The sequence below is a fragment of the Lepidothrix coronata genome, unplaced genomic scaffold, assembly GCF_001604755.1.
Source record: "Lepidothrix coronata isolate B3197 unplaced genomic scaffold, Lepidothrix_coronata-1.0 Scaffold57, whole genome shotgun sequence".
In the NCBI taxonomy this organism is placed as follows: domain Eukaryota; kingdom Metazoa; phylum Chordata; class Aves; order Passeriformes; family Pipridae; genus Lepidothrix; species Lepidothrix coronata.
Window position 1 is genome coordinate 1,007,386 of NW_016690237.1, and position 19,235 is coordinate 1,026,620.

Consider the following 19,235-nt stretch of genomic DNA (forward strand, 5'->3'; position numbering starts at 1 on the left):
GCTTGAGAAGTAAGATGTTTTTTCCTCACTGCACAAAGGTTCAGATTTTTATGCAGAACATGCACTGGAGCATAATTGAAGAGTAGCTCAAAGTGTTTCCCACTCTTTAAAGATTCATATAAGCTTTGAATGAACTTTGAAGCTAAAATGGATTTAATATAAACCAGAAATATCACAAACATATGCAGACATGGTTTTATGATGTAATGACATATTAGAATTCTGTTTTCTGCTTATCTGTTAAATTAGAGGTTCAAATTAATATTTGTTGAGTAAATTTGATTTAATATCCTAATCCATGTCTTTACCAAAAAGCACAGACTACTAATCTGCTTTATCATTTTTGGAATGATGATTAACTTGAGCTGGAATGCAAATGTTATAAATTCTGGATCTTTTCATCAAGTTTTTACTTGGAGCAACAGTTTTTGGATTTGTACCCAAATGAGTAATAGTTTTGTATTATTAGTTTCAGTGTGTTTTCACACTTAAAAGCTGTTACCATAACCAAGAAATATGCTGATCTTTTTCCCCACTTCTAGATCTAGAAAGAATGGGATAGATAATCCAAACGCCCTGAACTTTCTTTTGTATTAGTTATCTTTTTGTTTCATATCACAGACTCAAAGATAGTTCTAGATACCTCTGTGTGACCTTTGCTACTGATCTGATAGTAACTGGAACATGATGCAACACTGATTATCACATAATACAGAATTTGCAAGAAATAAGCAATTCAGAGGCCTCTTGGTTTCATATATGTGTAGTGAATTTCACTATTGGCATCTTACACTGATTAGTCATAGGTGACCGATTTTTGACTGGAGATATCACCATAATCTTATGGTCAAGAAGTTGTTTGTCCAGTTTTTGTGAGGATACAGAGGAACAGTAATTAAATAATAAACATTCAATGATAACTTTATAAGCATTTTGAGTAATTAACACAGCAAAAAAGGGTAATGATGAATAGAGGAAAATTATAAGTGTAAATGTGGTTCTATCATTTCCTAAGCCTTAAGGGTTTTTTGGTGGCAATGGCAGTGAAGCAGAAGGCAGGGGGAAAAAAGTTCTGAAGAGGCAGAAGGAAAGGCATTACAAATATAAAAAAAATTATTAATTAATACTAATGCAGGTTTTCCAAAGGCCTGAAATGAAGTGCATTATGATGAGCAACTGTACCTAAATCAAAGAAACTTGTGCAAAAATCTGTCACCTGTAGAATTATGTCACAATCCAAACTTCAGGCATTAATTACAGTTCCATTCTTGAGTCATCTCAGTGAATATATTAACAGTAGATCACAGGAATTTCAACTAAAACCTCTCATTCCTGATGCTGAGTATTGTCAAGCTTATAAGCATCTTGAAGAGATCATCAGTCTTTTGGGTAGGAAGCTTGCACATCTGTAAATTTGCAAGTTTTATCAGTTTCTATTGAGATTAGGTAGATCATTTATCAGATGACAAACTTTCAAGGATAATCTAATAAACAGATACTCTATAGAAAGAAAAGTGATCTGTAAGAGTTCATTCTCCTATTCAGCAGTTTTTCTTGCTTCTATATTTAATTTGTAAATTTTTCAGATTAGAGTTTATTTTCTTTATAGCAGACAGTTATGAAACTTGACATGATGGGTTTGGACCAGCTAGTCTTAGCTGCAATGCAAATAGGGCATGCAAACGTAGCCAGTGGTAAGTAATATCTCAAATAAAATCTGAGGCTCCTTTAGGTGTAAATGATAACTCACATTAAATAAATTACCTTATAAATAACGCTCACTGGTATGGAATTGCATATTGACTATCATTTTGTCATATGACAAGTATATCTGTATTTCTGAAGAGCTCTTTCTGAGGTGCTAAATGGGGTTCTTTCTCAATGGGAATGACTCATATCATCACAAATTTGATATCGTGACATTTTCAAGTTTTATTCCATTTTGTCCATATAGCTTAGTGTTAGATTCTTGAGAGTGTTATGTGTTGGCTGAACTGAATCAGCAAGGTGACATAATCTCATCTAGATTCATCTAAAAGGATTGTGGAGCAATAGATCATTTAGATAATGGAGTGCTAGAATGATTTATTCTGCTTAAAATCTTGTAAAATAGAAATTTCTCTCCTCACAGAGGGGTGACGTCTTGACAGCCATCTTTTATGAGTTAGGAAAAGGCTATTCCACAGGTTTTCTTTGGGGGTTAACATACCTAGATTTCCAGCTGTGAACCATTTAAGGTGGATGACTATAGGCACTGTATTTTCAAGTGTAAAACTTAATTTTCATATATCTTACTTTTGCCTGTGAACAGTTGAGTGGGATTTACTTACATGAGCACTTCCAGAAAGTGAATTTCGAGTTCGGAAACTTAGAGATTTGCATTCTTTCTGCTGCACTTCTATTATTGAAAACTTAAGACAAAGCTTGGCTCAGCAAACCAACAGAATTTTTCAGTCTCCTTCCAGAGGCAAGTAAATAAGCCAGTCAGGGACCTGATTACAATCTTTACGTAGAATTACTTTATGTCAGTAAGGACTGTGCGATGCTAAAGGAAATGCACTCTGCAGTATTTTACAGAGAACATATTATAGTTTCTACACCTTTTTGTGAGAATCCCAAATACCTTGTGCCTTGTGCGTTGCAAGACTGACATTTCATTGTAGTTAATGCCCTTGAATTCTGTTGAGTATTTTCTATATAGTTTTACATGTCGGAAACCTTCAGGGGTTTCTTCATTTGATGAAATAAACACTTGTGAGGACATAATTAACTCTATATTTCTTCATGAAGTTTTCGCTAAGTTTTCATATTAATGATATATTTCTAAAATATGATTTACCTAATAATGTCAGAAATGTTTCAGTGTAAGGCACTATCATCAACAGCAAAAAATCACATAATCAATGTATAATGTAAATCTTCCCTCAGCTTTTTAAAACTCCTTTGGAGACATGGGGGGCTAAATGTAGAAATGTTTATAACAAGGTGGAGTGTTCCTACTGTATCTGAATATCTACATACAGCTCAGCAGTAAAGCAGTAAAAAAAGATAAAGATAGGATAAACTTGGAATAATGTAAAATGGACCTTGAAATTGAAGAAGAAATTCAAATGCAAAAATAAATATTCATTCTCTTTTCCTCCTGCACAGGGTGCGGGTATCAAGGTGCTGTGGGGGGTGGGGTTGCAGGAACAGCCTCTGTGAAGGATGACTGGAGCTGTCCCATGCCAGGCCAGGCACAGCTGGTTCCAGACAACTCCAGCCAACCCATCACAGGGCACAGCTGAGTGCCTCAGACACAGTGGTGGTGGTACCTCTGAGAAAGTGTATTTAAGAACGATCAGAAAATGATGGACAGAGAGGAGGGAACTGAGCAGTATGAACACTGAGCTCAGAGAGAGGAGGAGGAAGGGAAGGAAGTGTTCCACCTCAGAGCAGATATCCACTGCAGCCTGTGGAGTACTCATACTGGAGCAGGAGAGAAGTGTGAGGAAGGAGTGGCAGAAAGAAGATGTTATGGCCTGACCAGGACTTCCATTGCCCCCTTCCCCTGTGCCTCTTGTGGCATGGTAGGAGTGGAGTCAGAAGTGCAGTAGTGAAGCTGAACATGAGAAAGGAGTAGGAAATGTTTAGTTTCAATGTTTGTCTTTTTGTTCCCCAACACCCAAATTAGTAATAGAATATCTATTTAATAGTACCACATATTAAATATTCATTGCTAATAGTTAAATGTTTATATTATTATTATAATGAAAATTAATTCTCTCCAAGTTGGGTCTGTTTTCCCCACTGAATTTAACATCAAAAATCAGTTCATAATTGAGATGTTTAGATTCCGTACAGACATGTACTGAGGTCATAAGTTTTTGTTTTATTTATGAATGAAGCCATGCCTTCAAGAAAGGCCTATGACTCTGATTTTGAAGGTGAACACAGTACTCTCTCTGACTGCATTTTGATGACTAAAGACTTTTCTTACTATAACCATTTGCAATATAAATACCCTACAAGAATTTAAAAAAATAAACAAGCATGAATTCTGAGACTGGCCAACTAGGAAAGAGGAAAAAAAGGTTCCTTGTTCCCACAAAATCAATGCTACTTTAATGATTCATTTGTCAAATGGTAGTTATCTGTAGTCAAGGATAAAAGACTAAAAATCATTACATGAAATTTTGGGTAATGGTGGTGATGGTAGTTATGGATTAAGACTGAATATTGACTACTAATACCTGGTCTGAATAATCCAGGTAGGTTGAAGCACAAGCTGTCAATACTTTCCCAGAATTTCCTTACAACTAAGTTCCAAATAGTGTTATTATGTCTTAACTTGGTGTCATATTAAAAGAAATATCTGGGTAGTCCAAAGAATCAATCCAAAAATCATCATTCAGGAAATGTAGCCATTTCACTGTACTTGTTTTTGATTATTCGTATTTTTAAATGAGGTCAAATAGTACCAAATTTGAAATTTCTTTACAATTAGTACTACATGGCTACCAGGATAGGAAAGAATGGTAGATAAAAAATTAAGGCAAACATCTCTAATAATAGGAAAAGTTGATGCTATACTAAGCTCAAATGTATAAATTTCTGTAAGCCTATACAGTCATAAAAAAAAAATAGTAGCTAGGAAGATTCCTTTCAACTATTTCTCTTCCTTTCTACTTCATATCTTTTTAAAAAACAGTACTTAAAAGTATACACTCCCTTTGTTTAGCTTTTCTGTTTTAAGCTATGACAACAGAATTTAGTAACACTGTGTATCTGTTGTGGTTTAGAAATGTTATTCCCCAATTTAGTACTTTCACTAAAAGAAAACCACAAGCCACTCCCCTCCCACCTCTGGTGGGATGTACAAAAGGCAGAGATCCTTTGTTGAGATAAGAATTTACTGGAAACAGTAATGAGATAAAAAAAACAAACAGTAACAGCAACAGTATTAGTAGCAAAAATGCTCACCAAGCCCAGGACAACAAAAGACAGTGATGGACCCTCCACCTGCTATACTTTCCCCATGAGGAGAAAGGAATGTGAGAGAGAGTCCCTTTCCCTCACCACTGGCAATGGTGTAAGATGGTGTTGAATAACATTAGGGTCTTGGCCATGCCCATACAGTTCCAAGCTCCACCCTCTCACAGCTACTGAGAAAAATTAACCCTGTCCTTGGCCAAAACCAGGTCAGTATCCTAGGACAAACATCAAAGGATAGGCTAGGACTAGTTTTACTGTCTTCACAAGTAACAGCAGATCTCTTAAGATCAAACAGTAATTTATTAATGGAGAAAGAGTTGAACAATTGGGACTTAAAAAATGTCTGGTTTTATTTTTTTTCCCCCAGCTCCATCTACTTCATTAATAAACCAAAAAATTTCTGAGATGATATTCTGGGTGGTAGTGACATAAGTAGGACCTGTTCTCCATTCCAAAAGGTCCCGAATAATAGTGTTTCTAACTAAGCCTGTAGCAAAATTTATTGTGCAATTTTTACACTTCTTACCGCTGTGTAGAGTGCTGTGAATTTCATAGAGAAATACATCACAGGACAGTTTTGTAGTTTTGCAGGTAGCTTCAAGGTAACCTCTTGCTTCAGTCTCAGATAGCTCAGATCCCTCTTAATATTTGCTTTCAGAGACGCCACATTGGTGTTAAGGAAGGATAAAATACTGCATGGTGAGTCTTTTAAATGGCACTACTTGTGCGTGAGTAAATGGATAATGTCAAGCCAACGATTCTACTGTGTCTATATGTTCAATAAACCAAACTGAGGTTTATGTTTGGGCTCTGCATTAGTCACCAGCTATCTCAGGCTTAATTTCAATTACTCTGTCATTATTTGTGTTCTCTTAGTGTCTCTGCTTTCCACTCAAGCTGGAAGCAGTATTTCTTTAAGCACTGTATGCCTATGCGGCAACAAGCAATGACTCTTGTCTGAAGAGGTTTCCTGTTTAAGGAGGGACTGTTCTGTTCCAGTGACAATAAATAATGGCCCAAGGGAGATGAAAGGGAACATTGCCTTCTCTGACTTAGTGTTAGCTGAGATTTTAATTGTTCTCTTGTCTTCTATGTTATCAATTATAATGTCACTTTATCTGCTCCGAGTTTCAACAAACTATATGTTTTATTGTGAGGTCCGATATTCCCCTGTAAGAAATACATAACCAGATACTTTAAAACAGAATGATAGAATATTTTGAACTTTTAGTCTGCAGTACTAGTAAAACCTTCTTTCACTGCCCATAATGGGGTTCAAGAACCTTCCTAATTGCCTACCACCTTAATGGATCCATGAGGGGTGTTTACAGTAATTAATACTTCAAAATAACACAGATTAATTAGATTTCATGATATATTTATTGCTGTCTTCATATTTACTCTGTCAGGGATTCTTTACACTGCTTATTATTTAGAATGGTTTGGGTTTGTACTTGGTGTTATGAAGACTTTTGACAAAGAGAAATATTGTGCAGTTCTAGTAACTAGTACAGACTTGGTATCTGTATGAGAAATTTCAAAATGATTATCTACTTGATTTTTTAATTCACACCTTAAAAGCTGATTCAAACAGAACTTTGGGATACCATAAGGAACAGAAAAAATTTCAAAACAAAGTGAAAATTCTTGCAGAATTATGTTTAAGTGCTTGTTTAAGTTTTATTTGGCTCCCCACCAAGTCCCCAAGACCCAGCACAAAAACCTCTGGCAAAGAGCAAAAGAAAAAATACTACAAAAAAAATCCAGATTGGCCAAACTATATTAAAATATATGTATTTACATATATTACGATTATATACAGTTGAAATACTATATACAATCCCAAAAGGAAAAGGGAAAAGGGAAAGGAAAAAAAAAAGGACAAAAAAACCAAAACCAAAACAGATATACACAAATGAAAAAAACCCTCAGGATCTAGCAAACTAAAGAATTTGCAAAAGAATATCTTACTACTTTCCTTGGGATAGCACAATTGCCCAAATGCCGCCGCCACCCTACCGGACCCCGGATCAGCAGGAACAACAGGCCCTGTAGGCCCAGCCAGGCCTCAACTCCCCCCACAGGAGCGAGACTGGCCTTGCGGGAGTCTGCTGTGTCCAAAACTCACCGGAAGGGAAGAGAGAAAGAGGCTTCTCTCTCCATCTGTTTATATGCTGGATTACGTAAGGAAGGAAGGCCTAAACTCAAAACCATTACAGTGCTATTTGGTAGAAACTGAAAGGATTATCTTCATTTTACAAGTGCAAAGTGCAAATGCATCAATGGCAATGAGGTTTACAATTTTACTCACAACATCAGTGTATGCAAAATCAAAACACTGTCCATATTGATGATTGTGTTTTCATTCTTAGGAGTCAATGAGAACTGTCTACACCACTTTCAAAGTTTTGACCTGCATCTGAAGGTGCTGAAATGATCCTTCTGAATGTTGTTTGAATTCTCTTGGGGAGTGGGAGAGGAGGAAAATGTTTTTAGAATAGAATAAGACAAGGAGTAATTTCCTCTTCTACCCCTCCTGCCCCACCCCCCCTTATTTTCCTTTTGTTTTTCCTTCCTGAAAGTATGCCATTTGATATCTGGAAAAAAATGAGATTCTCTGTACCCTCAATTGAACAATAATGGTTCCTTAATTAATGAATTTTTTCTCATCTGACTTTTTATAAGGTTATTATGTATGCTTGTGGATCCATAGGCAATCTTGAAGTGGTCCCTGTTCTTCTGTGAGAGATGCACGGTAGGGAGATGAGCTTTGTAACATGGAGTTTGGCATGTTAACTGAATTATTCTGAGTCTTCCAAAGATTCCGTGGTTAATGAAGGGATACGGAATCAGATATACTATTGCTTTGCTTCAGTACAGCAATTCCTGCATTGTTCTGTTTTGTCTATGCCAAATCAGGATCTCTGTGTGTTTTATTGTGTGTTGATTTATTCATACAACTACCTTAACAGATATTCCATAACAAGTGGTACATTTAACTTCCATATAAACAGGTAGCACAAAACTGTTCTTAGAGTCTTCTCTAAATCTTCATAAATAGATGATGTCTTCTGTCAACATACATTATGAGGTTACAGTCAAATTGACCAGTGTTAACGTGGCATTCAAATTCCTTCCATGGATAGGTCTTAACTTCTAGGAAAAGAGAAAAAAAGGTTGCAAAGCATATGAATGTATTCCTTAGTCAAGTTGTTGAGTGCAGAAGATATCTGAGCCTATCCACTTAAACTTCTTTTTCCTATTGAAATTACTTCTTTTTTCCTGAATCACTGTGAGATCTACATTTTTCTTCCCAACTATTTCAGACGCATCCTGCAGATACAGCTAATTAAGAGGCAACCACTAGGAGTTTCCCCCAGTGCTTTCCACTGATTTGTTTTTGTTTATGATGTGCTTTGTTTGCTTCATTTCAGTGACACATTTGTGCAGTCTTGTTTAGCCCTTAGAGCATCAAGTTACTGGAGCATCAGTGCACGCAGCATGAAAAGAAATGAGTCATTCACGCATTCCCAATCTTTTGTTTCCTCAGCTGATTGAAGGGTTCAATAAATTACTGTGGTTCATAATGACTGTAGAAGTTAAACACTATTTTTATCTCTTCAGCTGTGTTTTAAATACAGCATTGGGATCTATCATTCTGTCATGGAGAGAGGCTCTGGAAGCATATGACAACTTATAATCTTTCCTCCTTCACATATTCATGAGAGAGAAAGATTATGCATGCAAGCAATAACTTTACACATTAATTATTGAGTCAGATATCAGGAAGACCATAACTTCATGAAAGACAATGCACAGAAACACTTTGATTTGAAGAAAAGATGAAGCTCAAGGACAAAGGTCCTAAGGTTTGAATAACAGCAGATAATTTCTTGTCCTTCCTCTTCTACCCCTTATCTAAGTCTTGGGCTAGAACCTTTACATTATGAAAAGTCCCTAAGGAAGAACAGAAGTGAGCAGCAGGAAATGCAGCTGTTCATTGGGCTCATTAATGGGCTTGGGCAATGTCTGACTAGTGCCTGTTACAGACTGGTGTAACGAGATCCTTCTCCGAGTTGTGATTCTTAGCATGCTGCAAGCAGTCATCAGGGCTATAACTCTAAAACTTTAAAAAAATTGCTTTCTTCCTGGAAAGAAGATGAAACCAGACAGTTGCCTTGCCTAGACCATGCAGCGCGAGTGGTGGGCTTCTACTTTATCCTTGTGCCCTCTTATTACCTTATTATTTGGCCTAATGAATCAATGCTCCCGTCTCAGGACATCAAACAGTGCTAAGGTAGCCCCCTAATTTGTTCATAACTGTTAATGACTACTAATTCAAAGTAATTCAACTGGCTGTATTGTAGAAGCCCCTGCACTCATTCTTAGACTATTAACCTGGTTTTTTGATGATAGCACTTTTAATTCATCCTGGTATTATACAGGAATAATTCTATGAAATAATTTGTTCAAAAGACAGAGAAAAAAACCACTTTTGCCCTTTCGTTTACACATTGCAACAGAGAAACAACTCTTGGCAGGAATTAACCCATGCTCCTGAATAATCTTTCTCAGATTAAAAAATTGAAGCATTCTGAGCAATTCTTTTTGTTCAAGTGACATTTGAATTTGACGCTTCCCACAGCCACTTTTATTCCAATAACATGGGCAGGATATGAAATTAATTTAGTGCAGAATAAGAGATGGCTGTTGTCTTTAATCTGCAGAGTCTCATGTTAAACTCTGTAGACTAGAGCTCTTATTTTAAGATCATAAATACTCTGTTTCTGGTAATTTCATCTTTTTCTATATATTGCATATGATAAGAACAAAACAGTTACAGTTATCTACATACATATATATAAGTGAACAAACAGAGTAGCAATGACACTTTGGCACCACTGCATAATTTTCTGTGGATTCAGCTATATATCCTGCTATACAGAGCCTGGAAAAAGGTAAGCTTTTTTACTTAAAAGGATTTTTTCTACTGTCATACTTTCTTTGCCAGAAATTGTATTGGTATCTCCTAGAATACACTTCTTTATTTTATTTTATTATTTTATTTTATTAATTTTATTAAATTGTTTTATTTTTTGAGATGTGCATTGGTGTGCTTTGAAATCCACGGCATTCACCTAGAGAAACTGGCAGTTCATGGCTTTGCTGGGTATACACTTCACTGGGGGAAAAACTGCCTGGATGGCCAGGGCCAGAGAGTGGTGGTGGGTGGAGCTACATCTAGTTGGTGGCTGGTCATTGGGTGTTCAGTATTGGGGCCAGTCCTGTTTAAAATCTTTATCAATGAGCTGGATGAGGGCCCTTAGCCAATTTGCAGATGACACTGAGTTGGGTGGGAGTGTTGGTCTGCTGGAAGGTAGGAAGGCTCTGCAGAAGGATCTCCACATACTGTATCGATGAGCCAAGGTCAAAGGTGTGAGGGTCAACTGTGCAAAGTGACAGGTCCTGCCCTTGGGTCACAACAAACCCACGTAGTGCTACAGGCTTGGGAAGAGTGGCTTGAGAGCTGTTCAGCAGGAAAGTTTTACAGCTGGCTGAACATGAGCTAGCCGTATGCCCAGGGGGCCAAGAAGGCCAATGGCATCTTGGCCTGTATCAAAAATAGCGTGGCCAGCCAGACTAGGGCAGTGATTGTCCCCCTGTACTAGGCAATAGGTGAGGCAACACCATGAGTACCGTGTTCAGTTCTAGGCCCCTAACTTCCAAAAAGACATTGAGGTGCTAGAGTGTGTCCAGAGAAGGGTAACAGCTGGTGAAGGGTCTAGAAAACATGTGCTATGAGGAGTGGCTGATGGAACTGGGGTTGTTTAGTCTGGAGAAGGTAAATATTCAGGCTAAAGGGGTACCTCACTGCTCTTTACAACTACCTGAAAGGAGGTTGTAGTGAAGTGGGAGTCTGTCTTTTCTGCCATCTCCAAAGTGAAAGGATGAAAAGAAATGACCTTAAGTTGTGCCAGGGGAAGTTCATATTAGGCAATAGAAGAAAAATTTTTACTGAAATTTTAGGCACTGGATTAAGTTGACCAGATTGGAATCACCATCTCTGGATGTGTTCAAGAGTTGTCTGGATGTGGCACTTGGGGACATAGTTTAGGGGTGATTATAGTTGTGCTAAGTTGATGTTTGGACCAGATGATCTTGAAGGTCTCTTCCAGCCTTGATGATTTTGTGATTCTGTGATTCTGTGAACTTGTCTTGTTACAAACAGATATCTCTCATAAACTTATACTGATTTTCTACATTCCTTTAGTTGTAGACTTGAAGTCTCATTCTGAGAAATGTGTTATATATCAGAGTTACTTTCAACAGAACGAAGAAAAATGCATTGTTTAAAAGGTATAGAGCAATCTATTTTTCAAACTCTAGAAATCTCGACAGCTTGAAGCTGTTTCACAAGTCTTCAATTCGTGTCACTTTCTTCAGTTAAACGTATTTTCCTCGCAGGCTGCCCTGTTTATGACCATTTCTATTAAAATTTCCCTATTAAATTATAGACTTACCTATAATTCAAGTTGTTGATCTGCTTTTCACGCTTGCTGCCTTACACTGTTAAGCACTATAAGGCTTTCTGTCCTCTTCAATTTTTTTGAATAAGTTTTTGTGGTGTTTGGAGTGTGTTCTAACCTATGTATGCTCTTATATCTCAGCATCCTCACTGTATCCAAATGCCTTCCAGTTGTCTGCTAAGGAAGAGTGCTACCCCTCGAGACTCAGTCTTTTTTTCACTCTTTTCCAAAGGAAGTGTTTTGATTTGAGAAGTTGAATTGATGATTTGTGTTAGGAGATGTTGAAAAAAAACTACACTTTGTCCTCCTGGCAGAGAATGGTAATGTTTGTGGCAGCCTTCATGCTTTTAAAATTTGAGACCTCCTCCTGAGAATCTTTCACTGCAGCACAGATAAGATTTATTTTTGTTGTTTCATTTAGGATATAATATACCTTTGTGCCTAATTTGGATTTGTGATCTTAGTGTAGACCTCGTGCTAGAGCTTAAGACAAACCATCAGGTATTATCATCTGTGACTGACTGAAAAATAAGAACACAATATTTTTTATACAAGCTATTTGATTTTTTCAGTCAAAGAAAACTGAAAAATAAGTTGAAATTTCTTGATATAACATTTAGTAAGATTAATGATGTTATAGATTCAGACTTAAAATTGGCTTATGTCTGATGGGAGGTCTTGCAAACTTTCATCTTCCCTGGAAACTACATTTATAATAAATGTGGACCCCAGTTTTGATAGTCTAAGATTGAAAAGCAGAGTAGCTCATTCTGCTTTAATGGATGTCACTTCATTTCTAACTCAGTTTTTTTTCTGAGGATCCTGCACCCAGTGGGGCAAGTAAATTGAGTTACTTGGAGTGCATCCTTTATAGAAATTTGAAATCTATCACTGTTTTAAAGGTAGCTGGAAAAGCAAATATTTGAATAATTAATTTCAATGTTACTTAGAAGTAAGTAAAATACGTTGTTATTTTGATTCTGGTCCTAACTTATGTATATGGAAAAAGCATAACTTACTATTAAAAAATAGTATACAGCCATTGCAGATACAGATACATAATTTCATTTCAAAGAAGAGCAGGGTGGAGATGTTGGGTTCTATAAAATATTCCATTTCCCAGATTGTTTCATATTTTTTTTGATGAATCAGAAAGTGTCGAGTGCAAATATGCATAGTGTACTTCCACCACAAGCTTTTGGGAAACCTCTATTTGTTTTTTCCCCAAATCCCTCAATGGTGACTGATTAATCAACAAACTTTTTTTTCTTCACCTCCTGCAGGAGAGATATTGTAACAATTCATCTAAAAATACTGTTATTTTTCTTTGTAAGGGAAACTCATTATAATCTTGGTGCAGTGGTATTTCAGAGGAGGAAAAAAATTAAAATGAAAAGAAAAGTTTTACTATGAGAGTGACCACACACTGGAAGAGGTTGCCTAGAGATTTTGTATAATCTCCACCTTTGGAGTCATTCAAAACCAAACTGAACACAAACCTGGGCAGACAGCTGTAGATCATCCTCTGCTGAAAAGAAGGATTAGACTAGATGATCTCCAGGCATGCCTTCCTGCTTCAAATATCCTGTGATCCCTGCTTATGGCTCTGTGACTTAGATTAGTTGAAAAAACTTTCCTACAAGGGCACATTAATCTCTTGAATTTTGTGGTATCGCTTCATGGCAACAGTTTCATTTTTCCATCAATATAAATGAATTAATTACAGATAAAGTACTGCAGTCCCTTAGGACTAGGATACTTGGTCCATCTCTTTGCTGATTTGAGATGGTGCGAATTCATTTTAATAGGCTAATACTGAAGAGCAGTGTTGTTCATGTATTTCATTGAAAAGGAACAGCTAAGACACTCCTCAATGGATTTATCTCTCTGGTTTATAAATCTATATAGATAGTGCTGTTAATTTATCTTGTGAGGTGTTTCCTTTTTACACTGTGTAACAACTGCATGAGAATTGAAGGGTCACTCATCACCTAACTTCCCAGGAGCTCGTCCCCTTGCAACAGGCACTTGTTATGATTGCCCGGCCTTCCCTGGAAAGAGAGCATTGACAGCAAGAGGAGAGCAAAAGCAGGGAATTCAGAGAGCTACTCCTTCTAGTTTTCAGGTTTTGGAAGGATACATCCCTCACTGACTATCTTACGGTTCACTTACAGCACTTTGTGCTGCCTAGTGGGGCTCTCCTTTACTGAGATATTTGGAACCACAAGCATTCTTAAATTTGCGTTTATTTTCTTTAAGAATCTATATGCGCAAGAAAAATATATGAGCTTCCACGCAGCTTGAGTTCCAGACACATCTCTCTAGTTACCAAGGATTGCATCTAATCAAGATCTTTGTATGGTATGTGCAGCTGTCTAGGAGTTAATATGATTCTTCAGACAAATATATAATTTTATTGGGAATATAGGTCATGAATGAGCACAAAACTCTTCAGCATTGCTAAGAGTTTGTCCATAGGGTCTTCTACAGAAAGTCCTGAGTTTGTGTTTCATAGCGTTAGCCATGCCATGCAAGATGTAGCTTCAGAGACGAAACCACATTAGTGTAGCAGCATGCTTGAGTTGTTGAATTCTGTTAGGCATCTGTATTCATGCTGATAATGTAGCTTCGGATCTAGCTTTGTCTGGAAAGACTGTACAGATCAATCCTTAGAGGTTTTATCTCCCTCCTAGCAGAAGGAGAAGGATGGGGTGAACGCTGAAATGTAATTTCTTACCCTTTAATGTAGATGCAACCTGTGTCTTGTTCTGTGTGGAATTTTTACAAGGGCATGTAATGATAGGACAAGGGAGAATGGCTTTAAACTGAAAGATGGTAGGTTTAAACTGGATATTAGGAGGAATTTCTTTACTGTGAGAGTGGTAAGGCACTGGAACAAGTTGCACAGAGAGGTTTTGGGTGCCCCATGCCTGGAAGTGTTCAAGGCCACGCTGGGCACATATTTGAGAAAACTGGTCTAGTGGATGGTGTCCCTGCCCATAGCAGGAGCATTGGAACTAGATGGTCTTTAAGGTCCCTTCTAACTCAAAACATTTTGTGATTCTATGAAACATGGAATTGCACTGTTTGGCTTGTGACAGCATTTCATGATTTTGTAGATCTGCATGCATACACTACTCTGTCTGCCATTCTAAATTTGCCTCCATTTGGAAACTATTTTAATTTGACATTTTTATGTGGTGGGGAGGTTATTTTCCCCAGAATTATTTTGATCTTTAGTGTCATAAGTCATGTGATCATGTAATTTTGATACAGCTTGCTGTGAAACCTCAACATTTGTTACTTTTGCCTTTAAGAAACACTTTCATGCATGTGGTCTTGCATGGGTTTTATGTATAGGAAATAGCTGTATCCATCTGCACTACAATTTTTCAGATCAAGGTCTTTTAGGGGGAAAATGCCTATGAAAATAATTGCGTTTGTAATATAGAATCAGAAGCATGGAATCACAGACTACTTTGGGTTGGAAGGGACTTCTAAAGGACATTTAGTCCAATCCCCCTGCAGTGAGCAGGAACTTCTTCAACCTGTTCCAGTGTTTCATCACTCATAATAAAAAATATCTTCCTTATATCTAGTCTGAATCTACACTCCTTTAGTTTAAAACCATTTTGCCCTGTCCTATCAACATGTTGCACTTGGCTTCTCTTGACATTTGAGGTGGGGATTGTTTGGTTTTGCATGGAGATTTTATTGTTCTTTTGAACACTGAACCTCTCCTCAGCAGTGTTGGCTTTTTTAGGGTAAGTCTGAATGTCTTTCAATTAGATACTAAAAGTGAGCTGGGGTTCTGTGTATGATTTTATATGTATTTTTTATACTGCATAAACTATTCAGTTTGTGAATAGTTTTCCCTTGTGTCATGAAATTTCTTGGGAAAATACATTTCTTTTCCATTAATTGCAGCTATAAATAAAGTAGTGGAGAAACAGATAGAGATGAGTGTAATGTTTCCTGTTGTGATCTTTGAGACAGGATGGATGAATGAGTCATTCATTTAAGCAGCAGTGATGATAACGAAGGCTTCAAGGAAGATATTAAATTCTGTCATTGTGATCTGCCTGTGCTCAGACTCCAGATCCTGAAAGTGACAATCCCAGAATGTCCAGGTCTGCTGCAGCACAGTCTGCTCTGGCAGTTGCCTGCTGCTGCCTTGCCTTGTTGACCCCTTTTACCATCAAAAATTGTGAAAGCCAGACCATTACTGTGCAAAGTGGAGAGCCCTGACGTCTCTGGCAGTGATGCTGAAATGCTGGGGAGAAGGCAGGGCTGCTGCTCTTGGGAAGGAAACAGAGAGTGACTAACTTTTTAAAATAAATGCTTTATTTCTGTTAAGTGTGTGCACTTCAAGAGTTTTGATGTGTTTTTTATGCTACTGATGTCATAGTACATGTGGTGGCTGCTTGTTTTCAGCTGATGTCTCCACTGCTCTTTTTTCTCTCACAACTGAGTATCAGTTTCTGCCCTTGTCTTATCTACAATTTCCGCCCCCTATAACTTATGCCTCCCACTATTTCTCACAGAAAAATAATGAGTTCTGGTGATTATTTTCCCTGTTTTTACCCATTCCTTCAGCCACAAGCCTCACCAGCCTCCCAGCTCCAGGAGGGGTAAATGAAAATAGCAATGAAATTAGTAATTATTCTGTGGCAGACTCTTATTTGCTGCTGTCAATACTCTGCCATAACTCAAGTTCCTTGGGAGAAGGGTTAAAATCCAAGCAATTGCTAGAACTTTACATCTTCCTGCACAGGAATTTAATAACACACCAGTCTTTCCGTTGCATGGAGCTACTGAGAGGAGGCTTAAATATAATTTTCTTATGACTGTATTAGCAAAGAGGAGCCAAACCATCTTCTTTTATGAAATAAATGCTCTTTAGATCATTACTGCTTGCTGTTATTAGAAAACCAAACCAAACAAAACAAGAGATTTGTAGAATTAATTGCTTCTAAGCATAGCTTTTATATATCTGACTAATTTCGGGTACTTTTCTCTATAACAGCAGTAAAATATCCCACACTCATGCTAAATTTAAAGCCATTTTGACAAATTTAAACTGGTAATACCAGGCCCATTTTGTTTCTCTATTTAAATGTTTATGGTAAGTGTGGAATGTTCTGTCTAGGCCTAATTTCCAGCTGAAATCAGGTATGACAGAGATTGTCAAACTCATTGTGTTCAATCTGGTTGGCAGTAATGTGAGAGGGGAGATGTTCAGTTTTTTCTTATTTGCTAAGAGAACTCTGACATTTCCTGGAAAAGGGCTGGGATGAATTTCTGATGGTCTGTAAAAATCCATAAAAGTAAACACAACTTTAGCATGCTAAAATCCAAGATGGCATCCTGGTGCTGGAACAATGTTTCTCGCAACTGGGATTTGCCTTCTGTCTGTTCTCTCATATCACTTCAATCCCTCACAGTGAAAGTCATGAAAAACAGTGCTACGTTACACACGTTCCAAAGCTTCCTGGTTCATTTCCAGTGCTTGTAGATATGCGGGTCCAGGTGCAAGCTTAACAGCTGAGTTTGGCTCCAGGGACAGCCATCTTGCAGGACATGGGGAGTTGTGGTTTTTTTCATAACACAGCTTTGCATGCTGACTTCTTTTAATACACTGGTTGCTAATGCTCTTCTTAGGTGTTGTAATCCTGCTTCTTCCTTGTAGACAAGTAGGTGGATTGCTAATGAAGGTGCAACTATGCACTGTGATCCTGAATGCCCTCTCTAATTATAACAAGTAAGCAAAGAGTAACAGTAATTTTTACTGAAAGGAAGATCTAGCTTGATTAGACAGCCAAGTGGGAATATTTTTTCTTCAGGTCTGTACAGTCTCTCTAATTGTGCCACCATGCTTCCCATGTGTTATGGCCACCACTCAATCCTTATGAACCATGGCAGTTCAGAGGTGGTTTAGTGCCAGTGTATAAGTAGTAAGGTGGCTATAGCAGTGACAGAAAAATTGTTCTTAGACAAGAAAATTCAGCTGAACCATGGTGGTGCAGGAAATAGTGTTTCTTTCTGTAGACTCAACAGTCTGTACAGTGATACATTGCTTCATAGTTCAGCAAGGTGAAGGTCTTGATTAATCTGAGCTGTCTTCCTATGGAAACGGGGTCTGTTTTTTTATTATTATGGAAAATGTGTTGGCTCTTTCCATAGATAAAGTACTTTTGACTTGGACAGGAATTCTTTTGTTTTTAGAGGACAATATAGCATTTCTCTCTCTTCACACCACTGCTTGACCTAGATGTTGTGTTTTAATTCTCTTTTAATGACACTTTTCTTCAAATTGGAAAAATTTTCCTGAGAACACCTGGGTTTCACTTTTCTGGAGCATCTTCCTCAGAATTGCTCATCTTCACCCCTTTGGCATACTTTTGTATTTTCGAGATTAATTTGCCTCATTTTGCTGAATGGGTGTCACAGGTTCTCCTTACTTTGTTCTTTTGTTTGGCAGATCATTTCACTTTCTATTTTCTCACCATCACCCACTTATTCTTCTGTGAGCTCTGATGCCTACCTGCCTCCCCTATCTGTTCCTTAGCGATAAGAGCAGACCTATTGCTCTCTACAACTACTTGAAAGGAGGTCGTAGCAAGGTGGGAGTTAGTCTCTTCTCCCAGGTAACAAGCTATAGGATGAGAGGAAATGGCCTCAAGTTGCACCAGGGAATGGTTTAGCTTGGATATTAGGAAAAGTTTCTTCACCAAAAGGCTGGTCAGGCAGTGGAACAGGCTGCTCAAGGAAATGCTTGAGTCACCATCCCTGGAGGTATTTCAAAGACATATAGCTATTGCACTTAGAGACGTGTTTTAATGGTGGACTCTGCAGTGCTGGCTTAATGGTTGGACTCGATGTTCTTAAGGGTCTTTTCCAACCTAAATGATTCTGTGATTCAGTGATTTGCAGACATCTTTGCTTTTCTTTCCTTCCAGTTCACATTTGAATTTCTCAGGGTGTTTGGAACACTCCAAACTCATCCTTCAAGCTTTATTCTTTATTACTGGGTTTGCTTTTGTGTCCTGACTTCATGGCCAAAAGTTTTCTGTTCTTCTCATCTAAGAATGTGCTGTCAAAATCTTCTTTTTTTTTTTTTTCTGTCAGATTTACAAGTTTTCAGTATATCCAGCCTTAACTCTTGTATTATTTCACTACCCACCCAAATTTTGCCTTCATCCTCATCTCTGCCTTTAGTCTTGGGACTTTAGTTCTTTGGTGAAACCTGTTAGATTACATTTCTTACAGATACATATTCTAGAGAATGCTTACCATAGTGTAACTAGATGTTGTAATGGTCTTCTCACGTCTTCTTCTGCCTTGGCAACCATTCGGATAACTTTTCCTGCTCCTACCTTTAAATGCAAGAGCACTAAAAAGTGGGAAAAAGCTCCCAGAGACCTCTCACACCTCTCAATTCATCTGAAATCTCCACTGCGTTTCTGCTTTGTTGCCTTTCCCTGTTTTACCAGTGAGCTTTTTATGACTAAAACAGTACTAGAATTACCTTCTGTGGGTTTATTTCACAAACCTGGTTTATGTGAAGGATTGAGTTCTTTCTTTCCTCTCTGCTGGAGTAACATTGCACTAAAGTTGCAAAGAACTGTTCCTAAATAGCTACAGTGGGTAGGGAGTTGCATCTATGTTCAGATTTCTGTAATACTGACTACTATCTCTGGGAACAATATGTTCTCCATACATTCAGTAGTGGGA

General features: G+C 37.7%; 1 protein-coding gene across 1 annotated transcript in view; it reads left to right on the top strand.

The window, feature by feature from the left end:
* The window catches only part of ITGBL1 (integrin subunit beta like 1), a 142,878-nt gene that overhangs the window by 93,621 nt on the left and 30,022 nt on the right, over positions 1–19,235 (top strand). Inside the window, exon 8 of the mRNA XM_017816596.1 lies at positions 6,936–7,157. Coding sequence (XP_017672085.1) covers positions 6,936–7,157 — 222 coding nt within the window. The remainder of the gene's footprint in view (positions 1–6,935; positions 7,158–19,235) is intronic.